The sequence below is a fragment of the Erpetoichthys calabaricus genome, chromosome 4, assembly GCF_900747795.2.
Source record: "Erpetoichthys calabaricus chromosome 4, fErpCal1.3, whole genome shotgun sequence".
Classification (NCBI taxonomy): domain Eukaryota; kingdom Metazoa; phylum Chordata; class Cladistia; order Polypteriformes; family Polypteridae; genus Erpetoichthys; species Erpetoichthys calabaricus.
The window spans coordinates 201,832,923-201,854,979 of NC_041397.2; the positions used below are offsets into that span (position 1 = coordinate 201,832,923).

Genomic DNA, 22,057 nt, shown 5'->3' on the forward strand with positions numbered 1-22,057 from the left:
GATTAGTGTGGGGCACAACAAGATTGCCAGAATCAGAGGACCTTAGTGGGCGGGCAGGCACATAGTGATGGAGAAGGTCACTGATGTAGTTTGGCGTGAGGTTATTTAAGGCTTTGTAGGTTATTAGTAGGATTTTATATTCGATTCTGTAAGACACAGGGAGCCAGTGAAGATGGAGCAGGATGGGTGTGATGTGCTCGCTGCTGCTAGTTCGAGCAAGGACTCTTGCAGCTGAGTTTTGAATAAGCTGGAGCTGTGATAGAAGATTAGAAGGGGCACCTGCCAGTAGGGAATTACAATAATTGATGTGGGATGTGATAAAAGCATGGACAGGTTTCTCTGCATTAGAGAAGGAGAGGAAGGAGCGAACACGGGATATGTTACGGAGGTGAAAGTAAGAAAGTTTTTTTAATGTGATTTATGTGGGCAGAATAAGAGAGGAAGGAATCAAAAATGACTCCAAGATTTTTTACAGTAGAGGCAGGTCTGATAAGATCACCGCCAAGATAGACTGGGAAGGAGCTCATTTTATTAAGTTGCATTTTAGTCCCAATTTGTAGGAGTTCAGTTTTATTGCAATTTAATTTTAAAGAGTTCTGCTCCATCCAGGTTTTAATTTCACTAAGGCAGGTTGTGAGCTGAGAAAGCTCTGATGAAGTTCAACTTTTAACATTGAAGTAGAGTTGAGTATCATCTGCATAAAAATAATAACCCAGTCCATAGCTATGGATAATATGGCATAGGGGAAGCATGTAAATACAGAAGAGCACAGGGCTGAGGACAGAGCCCTGAGGAACTCCTTGTGTGACTGGCGCTAAGCTAGATCTGCTGTTGCCAAGTCTAACAAACTCTTGCCTATCAGTCAGATAGTACTTGAACCACTGGAGGGCAGTGCCAGAGATACCCAGCATATTCTCCATTCTGGACAGTAGAATGTCATGTCTGACAGTGTCAAATGCTGCACTGAGGTCTAATAGAATTAATGTGCTGGTTTGTCCAGAGTCTGCTGCCATAAGCAAATCATTGGTTACCCGTAGCAGAGCAGTTTCACAGCTGTGCCGCGTCCTGCAACCAGACTGAAAGGGTTCCATCAAGTTATTAGAGGTTAAGTAACTGGTAGGTTGGGAAACTACAACACACTCGAGAACTTTTGACAGGAAAGGTAAGTGGGAAATAGGCCGGAAATTGTTAAGATTGTCAGCATCAAAACCAGACCTTTTTAACATTGGGGTTACAGAAGCAATTTTAAAAGTGAGCGGCACAGAGCCAGTGTCAACAGATGAGTTTAATATTGATGTAACAGTTGGGATTATGGCATGAAGGCAGGATTTAAGTAGTGTGGTGGGTATGGGATCCAGTACACAAGTAGTTGGCCTCATCTTACAAAGCAGGTTATTAACAAACGCAGATGTGACTGGTAAGAACTTAGAGAAGGAGCTGGATAGAGTGGGAAAGCAGGGAGAGATATAAACAGATGATGTATTTATGTTAGTTGAATTATTTAGATCTTTAATTTTGTTACGGAAAAAGTGGAGGAATTCCTCACAGACTTCAGTAGAAGAGGTAGTTGGGCCAGATGCAGGTTTGAGTAGTTTATTAACTACAGAGAACAAAACCCTTGGGTTATCGTGGCCATTTTCCATTATTCTGCTATAATGAGTGTTCTTGGCAGAAGTTAGTGCTTCTCTGTAAGCTCTTTGGTGGTCAGTTAGTAAATACATCACATATCAAATCCACTTTGAGACAGTGGCCTGGTTTATCGATGATGTTCAGTTCAATCCATGGTGATTTCTGTTATAGAAAGGGGCAGTGATTGCTATGCATCTAATAGGTTGATTGCTTTTGGATAAAAGCTGTTCTCAGTCTGGTAGTGCAGGCAGGCAGAGCTCTGAAGCACTTGCCAGAGGGCAGTGGAATAAAAATGCTATGGCCAGGGTGGGTTGGATCTTTAATGTTCTTTGCTTTTCTGCTGAAGCGGGTAGTGAAGATATCTTCCAGTGTTGGTAGCTGTTCTCAGAGATACCACACTGTAATATAATACGTGATGACAGACTCTATGGTGCACCTGTAGAAGTTAACCAGCATCTGTTGTAGGAGTTGTGCTTTCTTCTGGCTCCTCAGAAACTGAAGCCTGTGTAGACCATTGATATCGTGTTTGTTGTCCATGACAGGTCCTGGCTGATGTGGACTCCCAAGAATCTGAAAGTCTCGCTGTTAATGCTTATGGAATGGTGACTACTGTAGTTCAGTCTCCTGAAGTCCAGAATCAGTTCCTTTGTTTTTTTGGAATTGAGTGCAAGGTTGTTTTTCTGGCTCCAACTCTGCAGGTTATTGACCTATATTGACCTATATCATCCTAACATACTCATTGTTTTTAGTACTTATTTATATTTCATACTCTTCTAAGATGTGTCTTTGTCTCTGCTGATGAATATTTTGGTGTCTTAAGAATGTGGCAGTAGTAAAATTGCAGTTTTCTGCCTGCTTTTTTCTGTTTTATTTCTCAAAAAAGAAAAAAAAACTGAGTACACTGAGCACAATCACTGCTGTATGAGAATTATTTAAATGTCAACTTTCATAATGAGCAGTTAAAATACATTTTAGGAATTTATCTATTACGCAATACAAGAGTAAACATATATTTTGTGTGTGTGATCTACAGTACGTATTATGTCATGTATATAGATTGGTGTGTATATACAATATCAATCAGTACTACTTAAAGGTCAATTACAAAGTTATGCACCTTGGAGTCAATGTATAATTTCTACCCTTTCCATACCAATGCAATTTAAAGTATAAGAACCATGAAGGTCATACATTTTCAGCATATCAAAATGTCAGAAAATCCTGTAATAAAAAAGCCAGGCACTTTTCAAAGTTCAAAATAACCAGAGGCTAGATGGATGATTGGTCTTTTGCTAAAGTTAATGGGAAATAACCAAGAGAAAATACAGAGAGGTTTTTTGTTCTAAAATTTCTCTCTTTCTACAAGAAATGGATTTTTTAGAGAAAGTTAGTGTCTTTTTCCAGTATTTCATTGGAACTGGAATGTATTCTTATATTGCCAAATGTCTACCACTGTAACTTTTATAAGCTTAAAAGTAAATGCTTAAAGTAACATTATATCAGTGAACTTTAACTCAGACACAGAACCTGAGTTTGCAGAATATTTATAAACTAAATGATTGAAACAGACTGGATATCTGATTGTGTTGCTATACTTGCTGCATGCTAAGGTTAATGAATCCAGTTGATTGATATCATCATTTGGCAAGGTGTGATCTTCATTCTGTATGGTTTTCTGTGGATGAATAGTTTTATCTTCACAATCATTGTTATCAATTTGCTTGACTACAGCGTGACAGCATATTCTAAAACAGTAATTTCTCATCACTGTTTTCAATCTTATCTTTGAAATTGCTTTAGTAGGACTGAACTTAAAATTTGAAATCCTGTTTTTGAAGCACTGGAAAAGAATGATAAAAGATACTAATTAAAATGAAAAATACTGAAATTGGTCCTGTGCAACATAAGCTTTACATTTACATGTACATAGAAATATTCACAATAACAAACCTACTTTTTTTTAATTCATCTTTAATGTTTAGTTGCTAATTTAAGATGATTAGTACTAGATACTGTACATTTGCATGAGAACAATCACTTTGTTTATTCTTATTTTGAAAATATTCATAAAACATTTAGACTATTATAAAAGATTTATATTGAGGCAACTTAAAAAAATAAAGACAGAATAATTGTATTTATCAAGGATGTATTAGTCATCCATTGTTTGATCCTAAACCTGCAGCAATAAAGTTTTAAGTTTGGGTATTTAACCAAGTAAGATATGCAATGTTCTGTTTTAATTTACTGTACATACTGCATTTTATGAAATGTTCTTAAAAGCAACATAAAACAGTGTAAAATTATTGAGAAATACATAAATAAAAAGCAATACACATACAGTATGTATTGTACAGTAGTACCCCCTTTTTCCTTTCACATTCCCAACGTTGTCCATGATTGAGCTCTTTCCAGGGCAGTTTCCTATCTGATCCTCAGTGCTGTCAGGATAGAGTCTGGCACCCCATGCCCTTGATTTGGATTAAGTGGTTTACAGAATATATGTATGTAATACACCTGAATTTATCTTTCACCTGTTTAACTGAATTTCCCATTGGGATTAATAAAGTATCTATCTATCTATCTATCTATCTATCTATCTATCTATCTATCTATCTATCTATGAAAAATGCTATTAAACTGTATTTAATATAAGTATTGAAGTCACATGGAAGTAAATGACTAAAGTAATGTGTATTAGTTTCTTTGAAATAAGTAAAAATTAATATAATGAACAATGGCTAGAATCTTATCAAAGGTCACTTATTGAAATATTCATGTAAAAATAGAGTATTTAACTTCTGAAGTCACTTAAAGGGCTTTTTAAATAGAATGGCAATAGAATGGGTGCATGTGTTTCTTCTTTGTACATTTTCACACTATTGGTTCAATATCAACAACATTTTGCAAACCTATCATTTGTAGAAGTTAGATAGACCTGCCATAAAATTATTTATTTAAGGAATGCTGCTTCTATTTTAAGAATATAGAGTCAATTAAGACAGGACCTGCAGCATTCATAAAATTTGAAGCTAAGGAAAATTGATTGCCAGGCTAGTGTTCTGACCATTTCCGTACAGTATTACGGCATGATAAAAGTTGTTGGCATTGTGTCTCTTCATTTGCACTTTGCTAAATTTTTGGGATTAAAGTCCAATGAACATGTGAGTGATGCTCCTTAAATTAATGTGATTAATCATCAATTCAACATAATTAAAATTTAATTTCAAACCTAATTCAGAGTTACAATTCACTTAGTACATAGATTTGACTATAAAATGGTTTATTAAGTTACCTCTCTCTCTCTCTCTCTCTCTCTCTGTCTCTCTCTCTTTCTCTCTCTCTCACATTGCTTTTTAGTAATGGAAGCCCAACTGCAGTTACGATTGATGGACGTCGTAGCATTTATAGCAATGGAAGCTTCGTCATCAGAACGGTTAAAGCAGAGGATTCTGGGTACTATACTTGTGTTGCTAGTAACAACTGGGGTTCTGATGAAATTACTCTGAACCTACAAGTTCAAGGTATATATAAATTGTTCTAAAATTGTTTGCCTGACCTTGTTCAGATAAATATGTTATGGGTAATAGTCATGTAAAATAATAATTAGCACTGATTACATCAAACATTAAAGGGAGCACAAAGTTTAGTACTTCTAAATACCAAACTAATTTAATTGTTGTGTTGGTTACAAAGCTGAGCTGATTTAATTTGTTCAATATTTATGCTTAAAGTTATAATCAATAATTTGATGTTATTAATACAAAATTTTCAATATAATGTATAATTTAAATTTTGAACTGATTTTAAATAAGGCAGGTTGAATTAGGCTCTTTTTCTGAATGTCAGCAGGTAACACAAGTGTATGACAGTATAAAATTATTATTAAACAACATTGAAAATGCAAAATTTAAGGAAAATACAATTGGAAAGACTGGGATTCAGATACATTCAAACATGATTATTCATTTAGATATTCCAATGCTGTGAATACAGTAAAAATATAAACAAATCTATTGTGTTTCTGTCACTAAAACAGAATAATTTAGTTCACAATAATAAATTAATTCATGTTTCAGTGTATATTGCTTTTAATTTAAATCCTCCAAAACTTTATAACAGTTGTGAATTTGAACTCGGACACAGACAGACATAGACTCAGAATTTCCCACAAACACACCTGTTTATTAAAGTACTGCACAACAACACAGTGCACAAACCCCACAATGCTCAGTCCTTATCTCTTTACTGTCCTCTGTCTCTTTTCTTCTGCCACCTCCACTCCTAACTCGCAAGCTCCGTCTTTTTCCACCCAACTCTAGCTCCATGAGTGGAGTGAGGCAGCCTCCTTTATACTGTACCCGGAAGTCCTCCAGGTGTTTCCCAATCAATATCCGACAGCACCTCCGGGTGTGGCAGAAGTGCTGCATGCCAAGGCTCCGAAGCTGTCCCGGTGCTCCCTGGTGGTGGCCACGGAACCCCCGCAGGGTTGTGCTTCTAAGCTACAGTTCCGTGGCCCTGATGTAAACCGGGGTGCTGCCCTTTCGTGTCCCGGGGGAGGTACTATTGGTGATATGTCCACTCCCCCAGTCTCCTCCTCAAAAGGTCGTCCCAACCACGCAAGATCCCTGGCCGTCCATCACACAGCACAAGCTTACAGATCAAGTCATTACATTGCACTCTGACTGAAGCTACCATTTTTTGCAGGATGTGCTACAGGGTGAAATTATATTTATACCTAAAATTCCCATTTTCCTACTATATATCTGTTTGAATTCAAAAGAATAAAGTTTATGTAAAATCATGTTTTGCAATGAGCATCAAAAAGACCAAGTCATTTGGAAAAGCAAGAGTTGATCTACAATGGGAAAGTTTTACAATGGGCAATTAATTGTATGCAGCATGGTAAAGGGTAATGATTTCCTGTGAACTAATAATGTTAGGTCCTTGGGTTCAGGGGAGACAACAAATATTATATACAGAAAATTACTTTGGTACAGTACAAAGACTTCTGATACATCCAATTAACCTTCGGCATTATAACCAAGTTCTATGGTATAGGAAATTTCATGGGCAAAGGGATGTAAAACAGCTAGACCTATAATAGAATAAAAGCTAGTTTCATTACAATTATATGCTTATATGGGTAAACAAAAAGAATATATGAATGGGAGATTCAATAAACCAAATTATAAAATGTACCGAGAAAAGTGTATAACTGAAAGTGGGTCACTTATTAAAAAAATTTAAATGAAATAAAGCTTCAAAGCATCATCTTCCATAAATAGGGAGTGGTAAGTAGCTACTGTTAAAAACAAAGTTTAATTAAATAAATGAAAACACACTAATTTTGTAAGTTCTGTTTAGCATGAATGTAGCTACAGTATGTTATAAAATGTCAAACTATTTTCCTGAAGTTGGTCTTCGGATTTACTTTACTGAAGTACTACTTTATTTTACTTAATGAGCATATTAAAATTGATTGTCTGCAGTTCCACCTGATCAGCCTCGACTTACTGTGTCCAAAACTACTTCATCCTCAATCACACTTGCTTGGATACCAGGTGATAATGGAGGAAGCTCTATTAGAGGTAAGCCTACTACTGCAAATGGACAACATACTGTACATAATATCACATTGTTTGGAGTGTGTGCTTTTAGATTTAAACCAGTCATGAGCCTATAAGAAGAGACTGTTAAATAAAAGTTAAAAAAAATAAAAACATCACAAAGGAGAATTCAAAAGGGGGCCACCACCCTTGGCAGCTACTTCAACAATGGAGGCTTTAAACAAGGTCTATTCAAGTTCTATGTCCCCAGCCTCAGCTGGCATGCGGGAAAAGCTCTTTAGGAGATGAGACTTGAAAATCTTCTGTACAGGGGCCCCCCTAGATGTTTCCAGTCCACACTCAACCCCCACTTGAGCCTTTCAGGTCTCTACAGGCACCCCCCTTCTGACCCGGCTTAGCACCAGATGGTGATCAGTTGACAGCTTTACCCCTCTCTGCACTCATGTGTCCAGAACATATAGCCACAAACTACAAAAAATTGATAACAGATCTTTGGGTTAAGGTGCTCTGGTGCCAAGCATCCAAATTACACCTTATGTTTGAACATTTTGTTTGGTATGGACAAACCATGCCTAGCACAGAAGTCCAATAACAAAACAAAGCTCGGGTTCAGATCAGACAGACTGTTTCCTTCCAATTACACCTCTCCAGGCTTCTGCATCATTACCCATGTGAGCTCCCAGCAGAACTATGGTATCCCCATCTGGGACCTTTTCTAGGATCTCCTAAGGCACTCCAAGAAGTCCTGGTACTCCAATCTGTTATTTGGTGCATAAGGACATACAGCAGTCATAGTTCACCCCTCCACAACCTTCAGCTGCACAAAGATAGCCCTCTCATCCTTCAGGACAAACTCCAACATGGCATTGACCACACAGGGGCTCAATGAGACGCCCATTCCCACCTAACACCTTTCCACCTGGGAAACTCTACAGTAAAGAAGAGTATATGCTCTTTCAAGAGGTTTAGTTCCAGAGCCAAGCAAGTGGGTGGACATGATCCCAACAATATTTAATTGGTAATACTCCACCTTACCCACCTACTCCAGCATTTTCCCCCAAGAGTGATAACATTCCATGTTCCGAAAGTCAGTTTCTTTGTCTGGGTTCCAGTCTGCCAAGACCTTTGACCAAGACCCAGGTTACATCATGCCCGGACCCTGTTCCCCCTGCAGGTGGTGGGTCCACAGGAGAGCAGTCCCATGTTGTGAGTTCCTGCTATGCCCAACCTGGCCCTATAGCAGGCCCAGCTACCAGGTGCTTATCTCCGGGCACTGCCCCAAGGCCTGACTCCAGGTGGAAGCCCCAGTAATCCCATACCATGCAGGGTACTCTTTTTAACTTTGTAGAGCATTATTATTAGGGTTTTTGAATCACTTTTTGTTTAACCCCCTCCCCTAGGACCAATTTGCCTTGGGAGGCCCTACAAGGAGCTTACATTTCAGATGCTATAGCTCCCAGGGTCACAGGGGCACACAAACATCTCCACCACAATAAGGTGGGAATTCCTGTAGAGGTCTTTTGATATAGTTAGTTAATCTGAATGTCCATTTTGACCTATGACTACAAACTTTAGATAGTCACCAGGACAAAATTGGTGGAATAATTCTTGTAACTAGGTTCCTAATGTTCTCTGGGTTTACTCAGAATAGCAGGAAGAGGAATGTGTAAACCTCAGAGACCTTTAAAGTTAACCCTAAAGTGAGGCACTGTTTCATAGAACATATGGATATCTTGTCAACCTTTTACATTACTCTCATGAAGAAAAGTATATGAAGCGTGAATAATTGGGTCATAGTTTTTAATAAAACATTTTCTGAAGACTGATTATTTTTTTAGAGCTTACTACAAATTATGTAATATTATTAATATGCCTTTGGTTAATCTGCATGGTGACTGTTGTGTATATTGAATGAGATATTAAAAAAATAACAGTCATAGTAACAGGTTGAGAAAATAAATGGGATGTATGAATTATTCTAATCTGTCTAACTAAGATGTCCTACAAATGATTTTAGTACCAACTATTTTAACATAATAGTATAACCATAATAGAGAACCACAAACATAAATTACAATATACAACAATCACAAAAAGTAACATACTGTATATCATACAGTAATTTAAATTACTTGAATTAAAAACCACTTCAGTTTGCCCATAGTTTTTGATGATCTTTCACTTTTAATAGTCTATTTCACACGAATATGTATTATACATTAAAATTGTTAATGGCAATAGATAAAAAAAATAGGGAAACAAGCCCATTCAGCAGTTTCAAAATATACAATAGTTACTAAGAACAGTAGTACTAAAACAGGGGTGCCCAATGCGTAGATTGCAAAAGGTAGTGCAGGTAGATCGCGTTGCATTCAAAAAAATGTTTTTTAAACGTTAGTCTATCATATATCCTCCCTATGGCATTTGCCACTTGATTGACATACAGGGCGGCCAGTCTGAGATCTCTTTTCTTCTAACACACTGGTCATCCCGCACGCACAATCAAATGTGCGAGCTACTGCAAAACTCCGGCTGTAATCTACTTAGCTTTCCAATTTATATCGACTAAAGAAGGGATTTAAAAAAAAAATTGTTTGGGGAGGGTATGGGCTGGATGTGGAATTGGAAGAGGATTTTTTTTCTCACAATGTCACAATCGAAGTGCGTTTGTCTGATCTGTCAATCTATCACTGCTATTCCAAAGAAGGATAATGTGGAAAGGCACTTTCGAACTGTTCATAAAAACTACGAAACTGACTTCCTTCTGAAAAGCGATCTGAGAAAGAGAAAGGAGAGGGAACTAAAATCGTAGTTAATCGGGCAGCCGTCATTTTTCACTCGGCTGAATTCAAAAGCAAAGGCAGACACACCGAAGCATCGTTCCGGGTGAGTCACTCGATCATTAGGCATAAGAAGTCCTTCCAAGATGGAGAGATGATAAAAAGAGGCCTTCGTTGAGACAGATGGCTAGGGAGAAATTCCTGTTGAGATTTCAAGACCCCTGGCCGGAGAAAAAGGAGTTCTCCTTGTCATTAAACATGCAGAATACAAGCAACTTAATAACGATCAATGGCCGCTAGACTTGGCATTTTTTTCCGATCTGACCAACATGTTGAATGAGCTTAATTTACAGCTGCAAGGAAAAGAGAACTCCATGGTCAATATGATTAGCTCAGTTAATGTTTTCAAACGAAAAATGCAACATCTGTCCTCAAAGCTGCAGCATCTTGATTTGGGGAACATCCAAAACCTCGCATCAGAGTTGGAGACGCAATGGAAGGCGTGTGCACAACTTGACAGCATACGCTGCACAGAGCAGATTGAAAATTGCCTCAGACTTTGACAGACGGTTTCAAGACTCAGCTTTACTTGAGCCAATCGCTACATTTAAGTGCTATTCATTTAGGGAAGATGTTGAGGGTGATTCACTCGCATCAAAAATTGCAACACTGTTTCACCTAAAACTCCTCTACAGTGAAGAATGAGATTTTGACACTACAGGATGACATTCAGCTGAAGTCTGGGGCTCTTGGACAGTTTTGGAACTTACTCACAGAGGAAAAGTACCCAAACATGAGGAAATGTGCTACCTCCTTGACTGCATTATTCAGCTCTACTTTTTTATGCGAGTCAGCCTTTTCCCACATGGAGATTATTAAATCCAAATACTGTAGTGACCATAAATGTATTGAATTGTTATTGTGCAATAAAGGTTATTCAGTTATGCAAGATACGAAAACATATGTTTTATGTATAAAGTATATTCAGTATATATATTGCTCATTTTAAAAGTAGCTCGCAAGCCGAAAAAGTGTAGGCACCCCTGTACTAAAAGGTAATTAAAATGAATCAAGTTTTACCTGCAAAATTATTACTGCACCTTATTTAAAATAGAAAAAAAATATCACTCATTTTGTTTAGGATTTTAGTGCTGCACTGTTTAAAATTATTAGTGCCTACTGAAGTTGCTTGTCTTTGTTTATTTTTTTATTTTTCAGGTTATATCTTACAATACTCAGAAGACAACAGTGAACAGTGGGGTAGCTTTCCCATCAGCCCCAGTGAGCGCTCTTATAGACTGGAAAACCTAAAATGTGGCACGTGGTACAAGTTCACATTAACTGCCCAAAATGGAGTTGGTCCAGGGCGCATCAGTGAAATCATAGAAGCAAAAACTCATGGGAAAGGTATGTTAAAATATATACACAGTGTTAAATAAAGATGCTAAGAATATGTACATGTGCCATTTGCATGACTTTTAAAATGAATAATTATTTCAACTTTAATAGTAAAGTATCCCATTCCCCATAAATGTACAATAATATATTATGAAATGTTGTAATCAATTTGCTTTACAATACATTTTGCAAACTAGTAGACTAAAACAGTAAAACACCATGGCTATAACTTTGTATGCTTCTACTTTGTTGGCTTTAGACTAGAACATTTCATTTATATTACCAATATAAATGCCTCTTTTTATTTTTTTTTACAATCTGACACTGTAAAGTGTTTTTTGTGGTTGTATTATCTGTTAAACATGATAAATTTATGTACTTCCACATTTTTAAGGCTTTTCTAGCCAGACTGAGAGTCCTGTGTTATAATGGGAATAAGCTAAACAATTTGCAATCGACAATTAATCTTCAATACAAATATTTTGTTTACTGTTGTGTTTTGTGTTTTTGTTTTGAGCTTTGGGACATCACTGTACATTTTAGCCACATTATTGAATAATGTTCCAACATGGCTCCCCATACAAAATGGGCTTAGCATGTCAAGGTTTGAGTGGTGTTAAAATTAATATTTTAAAAAAAAAAACTTGATGTTTTCCTTCTGTCTTTCTTAATATGTTAGCTGATTCATTTTCACTGCCTTAAAGCAACTGGACCATCACTTAATAAATTAAACACTAACTTACAACATACCAATCTTTATTAATCAAATGGGATACAGAAATGTTTAAAGGTTTATTAAGAGTGAAATTTCAGATTTTCTAAATACATTTTAATACTACAAGGTTTTAAAGAAAGTTAGGTTTTTTCTCCTTTTTTATCACAGAGCCACAGTTCTCAAAGGAGCAAGAACTGTTTGCAAGTATCAACACAACTTTGGTCCGATTGAACTTGATAGGCTGGAATGATGGTGGCTGTCCAATCACCACTTTTACTCTGGAATACCGACCTTTGGGTACAACAGTTTGGACCACTGCTCAGCGAACTTCACTTTCAAAGAGCTACATATTGAATGACTTGCAGGAGGCAACTTGGTATGAACTCCAAATGAGAGTGTGTAACAGTGCAGGGTGTGCAGAAAAACAGGCAAAGTTTGCAACTCTAAATTATGATGGAAGTGAGTATTTGAAGTTTTAAGTATGTGTAACTAGTTTGTAATTCATTTGTGTATTCTGCTGTTTCTATGTAACAATTTGAGTTTGTAGCAGCGATGTCAAACTCAAACCATGAGGGCCTCAGTGGCCGCTAGGTTTTCGTTCCAAATTACGTAACCAGTTACTCTACTGATGGAATATAAAGGTAGTCGTCAACTTATGACCATGTTCGGCTCAAACAGACCAGTTTCAAGTTGATCTGGACATAACACGGGCCGGTATATGCATTCAAACTTAAACATATGTATAGAACTGTATAATAAGTCCCTTAACTCATATTGTTTGTTTTATATTCTTCTTTTATCATCATTCTTAGCACATTGTGTAGAATTTCTATCAATTTACTTTACAATTTTTTTTTTTTATTATTTTGTTACATTCTTATTGTTGCTCATGTGGGTGCCAAACCTTTAACAGCTTCACAAATCCTTTCTTTGTCTGTGCTGTTACATCATCAGTGTGAGCCTCTTCCATTGTTCGTTGTGTTAACTATGAGAGGAGGAGTTGTACCAGCAGAGTTTCAGCACTCATATATTTTTTGTTTTAACATTTCAACTTTCTAATAATAAACATTAACAGATAAAGGAGTTCAGTATGGTTTCATTACCCCTTTATGGTTGTTTGCACAGTGCGACACATCGTGAGTCACAATGCAGAAGCTTCAGATGTTAACTGGATTCAAAGCCAAAGCACAGCAGCACAGCATGTGCAGTGAACACCGGTTACAGTGGGATAACTTAAAGTCACATGTGATTGCATTAGCTTTCTTTCCTCCCTCATTCTGCTTGATCACCTTCATTTTTGTGTAAAGATTAATTGCCTTTTTTTCCCTGTAATTTTTTTTTTAATTTTATTGATTTTATTGTAATCATTCCATACAAATAGATCAATTTTTACAAAAAAATAGGATTGAAAACAAATCAACCCCCACCCCTGAGAAAGAGAGCATGGCCAACGGACTAAAACTTAAAATAGTAAAAATAAATAAATTGATGAGTTTATTAGGCGGATACAGATAAATGGAGAAGAAAAAGAAATTGGGAGAGAATCTACTTCCTCAGTGCTTTAAGAGCTTATTCTAAAATATTATTGATTAGATCCTGCCAGGTTTTGAAAAAAGTTCGGCACAGATCCTCTAAGTGAGAATTTGATTTTTTCCAATTTCAAATAATATAAAACATCAGTTACCCACGGACTTAAAAGAGGAGAGTTAGGATTCTTCCAGTTTAGCAAAATAAGTCTGCGTGCTAATAGTGTTGCAAAGGCAATCACAGTTTGTTTGTCCTTCCCCATTTTAAGCCCATCTGTAAGAACACCAAACACAGCTGTTAGTGGATTAGGAGGGATTGTGACACCAAGTCTGTCTGAAAGGCACTTAAAAATTTTTTTCCAGAATGATGTTAATTTGTTGCAGGCCCAAAACATGTGAACCAGTGAGGCTGGAGCATGATTGCAGCGTTCGCAGGTTGGATCTTGCCCTGGAAACATTTTGGACAATTTCAAGCATGACAGATGTGCTCAATATATAATTTTGAGTTGAATAATTGTATGCTTTGTGCATATGGAGCTCGAGTGAATTCTCTGCATTGCTATCTTCCACTCCTTTTCTGATATGTTGAGTGAGAGGTCCTTTTCCCATTGTCCTCTTGGATCTTTGAAAGGAAGGGACTGTAAAATATTTTTATATATTATAGAAATGCTGTCTGAGTCCTCAAGACTGAGCAATGTTTTTTCCAGCATAAAGGAAAGTGGGAGATGGGGAAAATCGGGCAGGTTCTGTTTGACAGTTTCTAATTTGAAGATAGTGAAAGAAATGTGTTGTTGGAAAATTAAATTTGGAATGTAATTGTTCATAGGATGCAAAGATGTTGTCTATATAAAGATCTCTAAGCAATTTAATCCCAAGTGTTTTCCAGATATTAAAAACTGCATGTTTGCGAGGGTTGAAATAGGTGGTTCTCATGCAGAGGTGCCACAGATAAATGATTCTCCATCTTAAAATGCTTTCTACATTGGTTCCATATTCTGAGTTAGTGAAGCACAATTGGTCAATTGGTTTGTTAGTATATTGGCGATAACTTGCATTTATTGGGGCACAAAGCAGGAAATATAGAGAAGTACTGCAGGATTTTATTTCTATTGCGGACAAAGCCAGTGTATGTTCATGTATTTGTGTCCAGGTGTTTATAGCTTGTATGTTTGCTGCCCAGTAGTAAAACTGAAAGTTGGGTAGAGCCATGCCACCTTCTGTCTTAGGTCTTTGTAGAGTCGCTCTTTTGATACGTGGATGTTTTAGGTTCTAAATAAATGAGGTTATGGTTGAATCTAATTGCTTAAAGAATGATTTATTGATGTATATTGGAGTGTTTTGAAATAGAAAGAGAAGCTTAGGAAGGATATTCATCTTAATTCTTCCAGCTAGAGTGAGATGGAGGGTTGACCATCTATGCTTAATTTTGTCTTGCTTAATTTTTTCCATACAGATGACAAAATTTTGTTGATAAAGAGCTTTATGTTTACTTGTGATATTTACTCCTAGGTATTTAAACTGATCTGCAATAATAAAAGGGAAGGTGTCCAATCTAATATTGTATGTATGAGAATTCACTGGAAAGAGCACACTTTTATTCTAATTAATTCTGCGACCAGAGATCTTTTGAAATTCTGTAAGTGCTGTTAAGACTGCAGGCACAGTATTTTGTGGGTCTGATATATACAAAACCATATCATCTGCATATAGAGAAATTTTCTGTTCCAGTCCTTCTCTGATAATCCCCTTTATCTGATAAGCATTTCGACAGTGAACTGCTAGTGGTTCAATGGCAATTGCAAATAGCAGTGGTGACAAGGGGCATCCTTGTCTGGTACCACGTTCTAGTTTAAAGTAGTCTGAACAAATGTTGTTAATACAAACTGAAGCTTCTGGATTGGTATACAGTAGTTTGATCCATGCACAAATATTCAGGCCAAACCCAAATTTCTCTAATGTAGTGAAATTTTCCTGTAATTTTAAGACAAATATAACTGAACGTAATCAAAACCACTGCAGGTAATAAGCTGAGATTGAGATGAATGAGTCATGGCATACGGAACTGGCGTGGCAAAAATTGTCATTTTCCCATGAAACGCAGTAGCGGTTGTAAATCGCATGGTCATAAGACACATAGGTTGTAAGTTGATGACTACCTGTACTACTTTTGGTTTCATTTTAATTGACTGTTTTTTAGGATACAGGACCGGAATTCTTTTTTTCTTTTTACTTACCCAGCAGCAACAATAATGTAATATGCAAAGTGAGCCAACAGATAAACAGCTAACTCAGTGATCCCAAACTCTATTCCTTAATAGGCAATTTTTTGTTGCAACCATTTTTTTTAATTTAAAAGTCATTTCTCACTGTTAATGTTAAAATATAATTCTGTGGATGTATAGTGCTGTCATTCTAGTATGGTACACAGTTCCAAAAATGTTGATTTTTCTTTTCTAAAACTATAGCACTGATGCCTGTAGTGTTTCATGTTTGTTTGTATTCCAAAAAATGTTATCCCAGATAAGCATACAGTTTCTGCTTAATTTTATTAAGCACACTTCAGTTTAGGAGCCTAGCATTCTATACAATTTATTATATGGATAGTTTTAATGACAGAAATGCAGCATAAACAGAAAACATTATGTTGAAACACAATTGAAAATGCATTATGCAATATTTATGAAAATAGACTCTGTACGGTACCATTGTTTTCAAATTAGTTGTTTGTTTTTTTTGCTACAGTACACAGAAAGGTACAAGGTGCTTAAAGTAACAAGTTGGCAGCAGGAAATTAACAAACAAATTTTGTAGTTTGAAATCTAATCTTGGATATCAAGTTACTGCTTTTAATATGCATCAGAAGCACAATAAAACACTGTGCAGTATGTAGTGGTAATGATTCACAGTGCTTGAATCTGTCCTGTTTCAGGATGGAAATTGGCAAGGATTAGGGGAACAGGGTAGAACCATGAGATGACAACATTAACCAAAAAGCAAATAAGGGTCATTACCAGAAAGACAGAAAGATTGTGCATCAGAACCCAATATATTAACCAAAAATTTATCTCTCAAGAAACTAGCTTGAAATCAGTAAAACCATAAAATCAAAATAATTAGTAAATATAAAATAACAATTCCACAAATTAAAATTAAAAGTAAAAAAGCAAGTTAAACTAACTTCTGCATAGTTGAAAACCAAATTAAAAATATAAGGTCCAAAAGAAAAAATATTAAGTGCATGATAGCTTAATAATATTGCTGCCATTCATAAAGAAATCCCAGTTTGAATCACAATAAGGGTGCTGCCTGTGTGGAAAGAGTTCAAAAGATTTTGTCTGCTTTGACACTTTTTAGATTGATTGAAAACTCTGTGCTTTTTTTAAGTACATTATATTTGAGTAGGGATTACTCAATTATTACTCAAAATTATCTTACAGTAGACTGTATATCTCCCAAAATTAGTGCCCGGTGTGTGTTCTTTGCTTCTGGAATAAGAACTAGATCTAAAATACCTCTGTACTAGCAGAAAAGGGCTTATAAAATTAGTGAGTGAACTTCAGTTATGCAAACAGAAATATTTTATCTAAACATACACAGATATAATGTATTGTGGCTTGAAAGACTGTTGTATAACTGCAATGATTGTTTTACTACATACCCTTCCTCACTATTGTAACTTAGCACTTAATCAGTAGCTAATATGCAGAATTAAATTATATTTAATTAGTTAATTGACTGTGTCAACAATCTTAGGTTATTCCTCTAATTGAGCTTTTACTTGGCAAATAAATGTGTTTAAATGAGACACAGGTACTTAAACAAAGACAACTGCAGAACTTTGGAATTTATAACAGAACCTGCTGTCTCTTGCTGAATTCAATATGTTCAATCATGTCATTTTTTTTTTTTTTTGGTTTTTGTACATCATGGTCATGTCACACATTCTTTATAAATTCTGTCCCAAGCACCAAACCTCAGGACACAGTGCTGGCATCTTGTCTCAGACTTCTCTGTTAGCCTGCATATGACTGGCACATCGACATGTCTACCAACTGCTGAAAAATAATATAATGATCTAATTAAGAGCAATATAAGTATTTACTAATCAAATTATTTCTGTCAGTTGCTTCTTTTAAAAAAAATCTTAATTGAATAAAAATATAACTACTGAGTTCCATAAAACAGGACCGTGAAATCAGCAATGTGTTGCCTTATTTGGTCTTACATTTAACGACTCTGTGAAGATCATTCTATTTCATGTCACATTTAGTAAAGCGGAAAATTGCTGACTGGTTTAAGCAATTGTAAAAAAGACACAATAAATCAGAAAAAGATTTGGGGTTTTCCGGCCCCATATACTGTGGGAAAAGTGCAGTCAGTCAAATATACAATTACAACTGTCATAACACCGTTCGCCATCATGGCAGACGGGGGAACATTTATGAGGGAGGGACCGGAAATGGATGAAGCGCTGCTGGGAAGGAACCGAGGTGGATGATGAGATTGCTGACGTCATTGGGGTGCGACAGAGGGAAGGCGGAAGTGGCGTGTTGGGAATCCATGTTCAGCAGGTTCATGGCGGTGTTGTGTCTTTCTTTCTGTTGGAGATAAAGAGAGAAAGGTTAGTACTCCGCCATTCCCGTCTGGTATATGCTTTCGCGCAACAGTTTAGGTCGTTCCGCGGCTCCCTAATCGCGCGTGCGTGACATGACCCCCCCTCAGCCCAGACCCACCGGGTTGGGCGGACCGAACCGAGAGGTCGTGAACCCGGGAGAGGGCATCTGCATTGGCCTGAAGGGGACCCCGGCGATAAGTAACGGTAAACTTGTAAGGCTGCAGGTCCAAAAACCACCTGGTGACCCGAGGGTTTGATTCCTTGTGCAGGGCCATCCACTGTAGGGCGGCATGGTCCGTTACCAGAGTGAACTCACGACCCAGCAGGTAGTACCGCAGATGAGTCACCGCCCATTTAATGGCCAAGGCCTCCCTCTCAACCGCCACCTACTGGGTCTCTCGGTCCAACAATTTCCGGCTCAGGTAAAACACGGGGTGTTCGGCACCGTCGACGCTTTGGCTCAACACTGTACCCAGGCCTGTGTCTGAAGCGTCGGTCTGGAGGAGGAAAGGTAAAGAGAAGTTAGGGGTGTGTAAAATAGGTGCCGACGTCAGGGCCTTTTTTAAGTCACTGAATGCTTGTTCCGCTTTCTGGTTCCATACCACATAGACAGGAGACCCCTTCTTTGTGAGATCAGACAAGGGTGCTGCCTTTTCAGAGAAACGGGGAACAAACCGGCGGTAATACCCCGCCAACCCTAAGAAAGCCTGCACCTGTTTCTTGGTTATCAGACGGGGCCATTCCAAGATGTCCTTTATTTTGGAGCATTGGGGTTTCACCTGTCCCCGCCCCACTAGGTAGCCTAAATATTTGGCCTCCTTTAAGCCAAAGTAACACTTACGTGGATTAATGCGGAGGCCGGCCTTCGCTAGTGTGGCAAGAACAGCATACACCTGCAGTATATGTTCCTCCCAGGTGCCGGAATAAATGACTACGTCATCCAAGTAGGTGGCACAATAGGATTGATGGGGCCGTAGCACTCTGTCCACCAGACGCTGGAACGTTGCAGGTGCCCCGTGTAACCCGAATGGGAGGACCTTATACTGCCAATGTCCACTAGGGGTACTGAATGCTGTTTTCTCTCTGGCGGATGCCGTTAAGGGAATTTGCCAGTACCCTTTTGTCATGTCCAAGGTAGTCAAGTATTGTGCCCTCCCTAGGTGCTCCAACAGATCGTCCACCCGGGGCATAGGGTAGGCATCGAACTTAGAGACTTGGTTCAGACGCCTGAAGTCATTGCAAAACCTCCAGGACCCATCCGGCTTAGAGACGAGGACGATAGGACTGGACCAGGGACTATAGCTTTCCTCAATAATATTCATGTCCAACATCCTTTGGATCTCCAATTCCACTTCCGTCCTCTTTGCTTCCGGGAGGCGATAGGGTCTCTCCCTGACTACCACCCCTGGGTCAGTAACAATATCGTGCTCAATCAACGAAGTACGGCCAGGTAACTCGCTAACCACTTCGGGGACGGCATGGATAGCATGTTCCAGCTCCAGCCGTTGTGATGGGGTTAAGTCCGGTCCGAGGTTAAGTGTGAGTTTACTTGCGCAAAGGGAGAGGGCGGTACCGGAGGGTGGAGCCTCGTCCCTATCTCTCCATGGCTTTAACACTAGAATTACCAGAGCCTACGAAAAAACTCGTAAATCCGTCCCACCTTAAATCGCGTCTTAAAGCCATTTGCACATCTCCGCCAGAGTCTTTTGTCATCTAAATGTGATGATAAACAAAAGCTACTAGCAGCCAGCTATTCCATCCCCCCACCGACTTAGAATGAACTCCTAGCTCATGCCTTGCCTTGATTTGATTATTTGGGATTGAAGTGGAGTTTTACAGTGGAAATAATTCGAGCGTTATTTGGAATACAGTAATCCCTCGCTACTTCGCGGTTCACTTTTCGCGGATTCACGACTTCGCGGATTTTTAAATACAAGTGATTGCCCGCCTATCGCGGAAGTTATGTTCCAGACCCATCAGCAACAGGAGAAAATCCGTGATATAGAAAGACCATATAAATAAACATTTTTTTAGTTTAAGCCTTAAAATACCCATCCCACATGCTTTAAACACATGTAAACTTATAAAACACACTTTGTTAACACATATGATATGTGGATGTCGGGCTAAGGATATGAGTAACATCTCACTATTATAAAACATTTTAACTTCACGCAAGACAAGACAGTGAGACAGGAAAATTGGTGATGTACACCTAAAAGCCTGATTGTACAGGCTTTTAAATTATTGACACGCAGAGCGACAAGCAGCACAAACCCAGCACAAAGTCCACTTCTCCTTAGCGTTCATTCAGCTCCCCACCCCCTTGACAATGCGAACTGCGCTTCCGGGGAGGGGGGGTTTGAGCGAAGGTGCGTTCAGCTCTCACACACCCACACACACACACTCCTCGAGCAGAGAGACAAGCAGGCATTTTGGCAGAAGCAGCACAAAGTCCATTTCTGCTCAGCGTGAGTTCAGCTGCCCCCCTTCACAAAGCGAGTGCAGACACATTGACGTCTGATCGCTGCGTGCAGGCAGTGTGCAGTGTTGGTCTGAGGTGTTTAAGAATGTAGAAAGTGTTTAAGAGCATAGGAAGTGTTTATAAGAGTGTGGGAAAGGTTAACAAGAGAGTGAGAAAGGTTTATAAGAGTGTGGGAAGGGTTTATAAAGCCTTAAAATATGTATAAATAATAAAATAAATATAGGTCGCTACTTCGCGGATTTCACCTATCGCGGGGGGGCTCTGGAACGTAACCCCCGCAATAGGTGAGGGATTACTGTACACGCATTTCATGTGTGTTCCGTTTGTACAGTATAGTAGGCTGTGCAAACACATTTTTAAAACAGAAACGTTTTCATATTCTAATAGTAAATGACAAAATGTAGGCATAAACTATATAACGTATGAAGCCTGAAGTCCATATATCAAAGAAACACTTTCACAAAAGGTACAAATAAGAGAACACGTGCGCTTTTCTTCAAAAATATAACTGCACAAAAAAAAAAAAGCCGCGTTAGCATGCCACATTGACACTCTTACTACAACTGCCGCGGTGGCGTAATGGTATCAGCTCCTGACTGGGGATCAGAGGGTGGCGAGTTCGATCCCGCACGGCTCCACTTTGAGAAGTAACCTGCTCTTATTCTTACAATTTTAGAATAACAACATAAATTTCATTTCAGTCTGTAACAGCCGGTGTAACTTATGATACTGGTAAAGGTTAGCTTTTTTTTTTTTTTTTTTTTTAATTCACTTTTCATTTTCGCAGTCGATGCATACTAACGCCCCCCCCCCCCCCCCAAAGGGTTCTGACACATAAACGCTGGCGAAGCTGCCTTCTTCGTAGCTCACATAAAATTTTCACACCTGATCTGACGCTGTTCGTTTTCAAATAATATTGCATTAGTGCGATGAAGTTTTCACATATATCGTCTCTTTCAGGTGTGTAATAGAAACCACAGCATAGAGAGAAGTGAGTACATTGCTTCTTACAGGAAAAGGTGATGGAAAAAGTGCATTGGTACGAGAATGCAGTCACGAGTATACTGCAGTCTTTATGTGAAAACAGCATAAATAATGTGAAATCATTCTCTCCTCTGCATGTCCTGGAGTACAAAAGAAACAGCATACAGCAACATGTGGGGACTGGCAGGAACACTCAATAACACTGAATAAAAAGAAAATCAAGTGACGGTGAGATACGAAGGAAGGCAGCTTCGCCAGCGTTTATGTGTCAGAACCCTTTGGGGGGGGGGGGGGGGGGCATTAGTATGCATCGACTGCGAAAATGAAAAGTGAATTAAAAAAAAAAAAAAAAAAA

The 22,057-nt window shown here is 38.2% G+C and overlaps 1 protein-coding gene across 1 annotated transcript in view; it reads left to right on the plus strand.

Moving 5' to 3' along the window:
- dscamb (Down syndrome cell adhesion molecule b) overlaps window positions 1-22,057 on the plus strand; it is a 681,084-nt gene that overhangs the window by 606,755 nt on the left and 52,272 nt on the right. Inside the window, exons 23-26 of the mRNA XM_028800187.2 lie at window positions 4,990-5,153; window positions 7,122-7,220; window positions 11,198-11,386; window positions 12,261-12,551. Coding sequence (XP_028656020.1) covers window positions 4,990-5,153; window positions 7,122-7,220; window positions 11,198-11,386; window positions 12,261-12,551 — 743 coding nt within the window. The remainder of the gene's footprint in view (window positions 1-4,989; window positions 5,154-7,121; window positions 7,221-11,197; window positions 11,387-12,260; window positions 12,552-22,057) is intronic.